The sequence below is a fragment of the Hippoglossus hippoglossus genome, chromosome 20, assembly GCF_009819705.1.
Source record: "Hippoglossus hippoglossus isolate fHipHip1 chromosome 20, fHipHip1.pri, whole genome shotgun sequence".
NCBI classification, from domain to species: Eukaryota; Metazoa; Chordata; class Actinopteri; order Pleuronectiformes; family Pleuronectidae; genus Hippoglossus; species Hippoglossus hippoglossus.
The window spans coordinates 16,291,054-16,296,892 of NC_047170.1; the positions used below are offsets into that span (position 1 = coordinate 16,291,054).

Here is a 5,839-nt window from a genome sequence, read left to right on the forward strand (position 1 = left end):
TTATACAACAGTAGATTGCGAAAGAAGATAAGTCTGCGTGATCTGTGATTTTCCCACAGCCTCAAACATACTCACACACGGAGACGCTCACAAACTGTGTCAAACTGCACTGTAAAAAATGACAAACAGAGCTACACTGGGAAAAAAACACACAACCCTACTTAAGACTTTAGACTTAAACCAGGTTCTGTAGATATAGAATAAAATATAAGGAATATAGGTCTAATCTAATATTTCATAAAATAATATGAAAATACTTTCTTTTAAAGATACAGTAGGATTATAAGGATCTAATTTATTTTAAAATATAGTCCAGTTAAGAGTTTATTTCAAATATATACTAGTACAAATTGATGACATTATGAATTTTTTGTATTTTATCTAACAATTTGTTTCACAGAATTTTTTTCATATTTCATTCACATTGATTGATTGATGATTTAGTTTTAAAACATATATATAATCCATTTAATGTTTATTTCCTATAATGGAAATATATTATCTATACCGACACATCCAGTAGATACGAGTGCTAATTGAAGACTATAAAAGTTATTTTTATTCGTAATATTTAAATTTATATGTATTTTTTTTTCTCTATAGATATAAAATAGTTAATTTGACTGTTTACTTGTTGACATTTCTTGCAGTGTAGACAGAGATTTTTTTCTGAGTCATGATTCAGACCACAAACATCCTTTATTACCGCTCAGGTTGATGAACTGGTTGTACTTTCCTGTGTTCGCACCGGTCCTGCCCGGCGAGGGAATCCCAGCAGCTGATTGGACTGTTCTGGTTTTACCACGTCACACGGGGCCGTCAGTATAAGTGACAGAGAGAGTCACTGATTCACATCACAGCTTCACACAGGAAAGAACACACCTCACACTTACAGCATGGTGAGTCCCACTCCTTCGTTTCACGTGTATCTGCGCACGTTTGTTATTAATAGAACATGTCTGTGTTTAACTATTGAGTTTTTAAATAAAACCTTTTATTTACAATGATAATACTAATAGTTTACTTCAGTTAAAGTACCAGTGCTTCACCATAAATAAGTCTGAATTCAGAATTTGAATACAGTGGAGTAGAAGTATTCGGGTGAAACTGAGTAAATGTACTTAGTTACTGTCTGACTCTGGGTCACAGGAAATAGGATTATTTTCATGAACAATGCTTTTTATTGATGTATTTTTGTCCACTTATTTAGAATTTATAAGCCATATATATGTAAAGTTTAATAAATGGTGTATAGGCTGATAACTACAATGTAACTGGAAGCTATTTAACTTTTTTATGAAAACATATCTTATGTTTTCTATACTTTTTAATATATTATCATTCATTTTTCAATATATTTATACAGAAGCCTCCACTTATGAAGGAGTTACAGTCATTACACATAGATTTATAAACACATGTGTCAGCTCACAGCTACATTATAGTGCAGTATTCACCATTTATTAAATAATCAAACTATTTTTAAATACTAAACAGTGGAGTGTAAAGTTATGCTGTAAAATGTATTGGATTAAATATCTGAAATAAATTAAACGAAACGCGAAGGTTATTTCAGTCACTTGACAAACAGCTTAAAATATTCAAGAACATTTCCTGTTGAGTGACTCATCAACGTTCTGACAGTGTTATTCTTTGTGTTATTAATGTTTTTGAGCTGACGCTGTGTATCAGGACTTTTAAATGACTCAAGTCTGTGTCTCTGGTGGTTTCACAGCCGCTGCAGGAAAACACAACAATGGACAAACCATCCATGGACAGACTGACTCACAGATTATATCCATCACTGCCAAACGTAGACAGGTGAGGCAGATCTACGTCATGTGTTCTGGTTAAGATTTTCCTGTCTTGGTGTTAATGGTGTTAAACTAAATGCCGCCCTTGTGTTTCCAGCTATGACCGGTGTGTTGGTGAGAAGCTTCCAGCAGCAGCGGAGCTTCGTCCTGAGAGGCTGCAGGAGAACAAACAGGTAAAAAACTAAACAGATGCAACAGTGGAAGATACGTCTGAGAGAACTTTGTTTATCTGGGACGATTCCCTGACCACGAGGAAATGTTCTCTGCGTTACTGGAAACTGTCCAGAGCAAAACTTCCCAAAGCGTGTGTAAAAGGAAGTCGGTGGACATCAGTCGTGTTGCATAATTGGCTGCTGATGGGCCCAGTGCGTGCACCATCTAAACAGTTCCTCCTTTTTTCCCTCAGTCGGACACGTGCGGTGCCGACGGCGACCACCGACTGAAAGCTCAGATGCTGATCTTGGTGGAGCAGAGGAAAGAGGTGAGGACATTTTACAAACTCAGATTCATCATCACCTCAGAAGACATGCACGCACTTTGATTACTAATGAGACCGATGTTCTGCTTTTTTTTCTCAGCTTATTTCTATCAATGACAAATGGGCAAAAGAATATCAGACCATGGTGCGGTTCTACAGAGAGAAGGTGAGAAAAAACATTTAATTCACAGTCTTGTTTGCTCGGCAATGGAGGTGATGTTTTGTGATGTTGTCAGTGTGATGGGGCTTTAGAGATGTTCTTAAAAGTTATATTGGTTTTAAGAAGCATTGGTTTTGATACTTTTTAACTGGCTGAACTGGCACAGGCCTGGTAGTTAGGATCAGGTGTCTGAGCAAAGTTAACCAATGGTCTTTCTCGGGTCCTGATTCTGAGATTAAATATGGAGGAAGTAAAGAAGTGTTTTCAGGGACTTACTGCATGATTTAAATTGTAATTTACTTTTGATTTCTCAGAGAATAATTTATGGATCTTGAATCATAACACATTTAAGGGACTGATATTTAAGAGTGTTTGTAATTTAGTTCAGATCTAGGGGCCTTGGCAGAGATTTGCGCTCTTGGTGCCATTCTAGTCGTTTGTGTTGTGTTGTTTAATTTCCTGCTTCTTGTATTAAAATCTAATTAAAGTATTTTTCTTTACCCGACACTCAGGTCCGACAATTAAAAGCATCGCTGCAACAAAACCACAGTCACGTTGAAGAAGGCCTGTGTGAAGAAGGAGAGAAACACATCACTCTATGTAAAAAACCAAAACTCAAGACGCCCGATAACAAAGACGACAAACAGGTAAATGCACCAAACGCGTTTCAAGGATTTCAATGAGGCTAAACCCGTCAACTGTGTGAATTTGATACTCATGGAAAATGTCTCATAGACGTGCGATGATGCTGACGTCAACTCTGAGCTGATGAAAGTGGAAAAAGAGGCGTGGGAGCTGCGAGGGCAGAACAGCACGCTGACCAGGAGGGGGCAGCATCAGAGCGAGGAGATCAAGCGATTGAACAAGGTGAGGAACTCTTCAGTAACAGTAGTGGCTGCTTTAATGTAATCTGATTTTAACGTTTGGTTTTACTTTCATTACTCACGTGTTTATTTATGATGTATTGTAATTTGTTTTGTCCAGGCACTAGAGGAGGCTTTTCTGACGTCTCCACCTCTGGTTGGAAGCAGTGAAACACTCCAGGACTTGTGGAAACATCAGGTGAGACTTCCTCCTGCTCACCTTTTCTTTAAGGAATCATTTAACATGTTGGAGATGGATGAGAAGATCGATGCCACTAATGTCTCTTTGTAAAATATGAGACTGTAGCTTCATATTTAACAAAGCAAAACCTTATGTAACTTTTACTGGGAAACAGCGCCCCCTGCAGCCTGAAATGGTGATTAATTCTGTGTTTGTATTAGTCACCGCCGTTTACTACGTAACGTAAATAAATCCATAAGCATGATTTTGCATGAAGTATATTTTCAGTGGTGGTAAAGACAACAACTCCCAGGATCCCTCGCTGCTTTAAGACTTTGTCAAACTAGGTCTTTTGTTGTTGTCTTGATTGAGTGACCCCTGGTGGCTGAAGTTACATACTGTACCTTTAAAAATAGATTTGAAGCTGCTACTTAATGGGGAATCAATCTTCTCATCCAACAACACAGCCAATGAGGGCAACACTCTTCCACACTGTTCCTATCTCACGTTTTCTTGTTGTCCGTTTTCAGGCGGAGGTTTACAGGGAAGACTTTCTGACAGAGCGCAAAGACAGAGAGAAGCTGAAAGAAAAATACCTGGAGCTGGAGAATCGGTTTAAAAACGTTCGCTCTGAGCTGCGTGTCCTTAAATCTCAGGTACGACCTTTTGCTTTTCAGTTCATGTGCTGGTATTCTGCCATGTTTGATACTACAAATATAGACAAAAGGCAAAAAGATGTTAATTTGGTTTCTCTGATTGTTTCACAGGCGACTTGGACTCCGACGCCGCACCCCGTGCTTGAGCGTGTCGGCTCAAATCGAGTCAAACTTCCAAACCAGCCCCTGAACCAGCAGTACCTGCAGGTCCAGCGGGGACAGCTCTCTTGAAAAACAACTTTACTCTTTTTGTGTGATCGCGTTTTTTCTGCACTTTATGGAGGAGGATGGGTGAGACTGTGGGAGTTTACCCGGCATCATAATGACGCCTATGCACCAGTCCGGGGCCTCATTCCGTGACCTGTTTGGCGAGGGATGAAATAAACATTTCCCCAAGAGGAGAGAAGAAGCAAAGAGCGGAATAAAACCCTCCGAGCGTGAGAAGTGTAAGATACGAACCCTGCTGCATTTACAGTTTCCTCTTCCTCCTCCTCCTCCTCCTCCTTTGTGACACACGTCCTCAGGGAGATATCAGTTATTGCACAAACCAAACACTATTGACAAGGATGTTTACACACCCGCACACACACACTTTCACTAAAGTGAAAGTCATGTTCTGTTTTTCTGCCTAATTTGCAGTGTATTCACCTGGTTGGTGTATTCAGCCAGTTTCTGTGAATCCGTGTTGATTCAGTATTCGTAGATTTGCACCTGAAAGGAAATCAGAAGAATAAACAGTAACACTTATTTATGATCGTTTGAATGGATTTTGTTTTTGTCGTCACATGTTTTACTGTCTCCTTGTCTATTTATCACAAATATAAATCATTCAACGACATGTGTGTTGAGTCTTTTCTGAAATCCCCCCCCCCCCCCCCCCCCCCACTGTCTGTATGTCAAGTTTCAGAAGATTTGACAGTTTTTGCCAATTAAACTAAACTTGAACTACATTGTCACAGACCCACGGAAGACTATCTTGTGTGATCCATGAAGTCCCAGACACGTTTTACATATCTGTGTGATGGTTCTTCACATCCCCTGAATTCAAATCTGCATGTAGAAAGTTAAGACCTCTAGTGACCCCTACTGGTGACCAGCACAGTGCTGCAGCTGCTTAACAGGAAATATGAGGTTTCCAACGAGAGCAAGTGAATACTCACATCTTCAGCACTTTTCATGTTTCACTTCACTCCCTCCCTGTAAAGACCCCAGTGGTGGATGAGCGAACTGAATGTCTAACTACTCCTCCGCACCCCCACTGTTCTGTAATGTCCTCACACAGTGGATGTCTTTAATGTCACTACACCAGAGTTCTCCGAATCGCAGGAGCACAAAATGTTTCCCCTCTGCGAGGAAAGCGGTTGGGGGCAGCTGTTTCTGTTTCTCTGTCAGATTACAAACTTTCCACCGACAGCATGAGAGCAGGAAGCACATTTTCCCTCCTTGACTCACTGACCTTTGACACTCGAGTCCTTAAAGGGAAACACAACCTTTAACAAAGACACACATGGTTGTCATAGATACTGCTTTGTAACATGTGCAGATCACAGACTGTGAATGAAGATGGACGAGGGGTCTCCACTTCCTCCCGTTTAACAACAATAAAGCTAAAATATCTTTATGTACTTTATCTACAAATTTAGATCCTTTAAGACGACAGATGATTGGCTGAATAAAAACTCAGTTG

General features: G+C 39.8%; 1 protein-coding gene across 3 annotated transcripts; it reads left to right on the top strand.

The window, feature by feature from the left end:
• Nucleotides 1-800: 800 nt before the first annotated feature.
• LOC117753606 (TNFAIP3-interacting protein 1-like) lies at nt 801-4,569 on the top strand. Of its 3 annotated transcripts, none has more exons than XM_034571778.1 (10): nt 801-899; nt 1,736-1,821; nt 1,912-1,987; nt 2,221-2,295; nt 2,393-2,458; nt 2,965-3,099; nt 3,188-3,319; nt 3,437-3,514; nt 4,027-4,154; nt 4,281-4,569. In XM_034571778.1, the coding sequence occupies exons 1-10, from the start codon at nt 897-899 to the stop codon at nt 4,381-4,383; spliced, it is 882 nt and encodes a 293-aa protein (XP_034427669.1). In that variant the 5' UTR covers nt 801-896; the 3' UTR covers nt 4,384-4,569. The 3 variants fall into 3 exon arrangements, with proteins under 3 accessions (XP_034427669.1, XP_034427667.1, XP_034427670.1); XM_034571776.1 differs by having other exon boundaries at nt 4,027-4,152; nt 4,264-4,569; XM_034571779.1 differs by having other exon boundaries at nt 2,965-3,070; nt 3,186-3,319; nt 4,027-4,152; nt 4,264-4,569.
• The last annotated feature ends 1,270 nt before the right edge of the window (nt 4,570-5,839 follow it).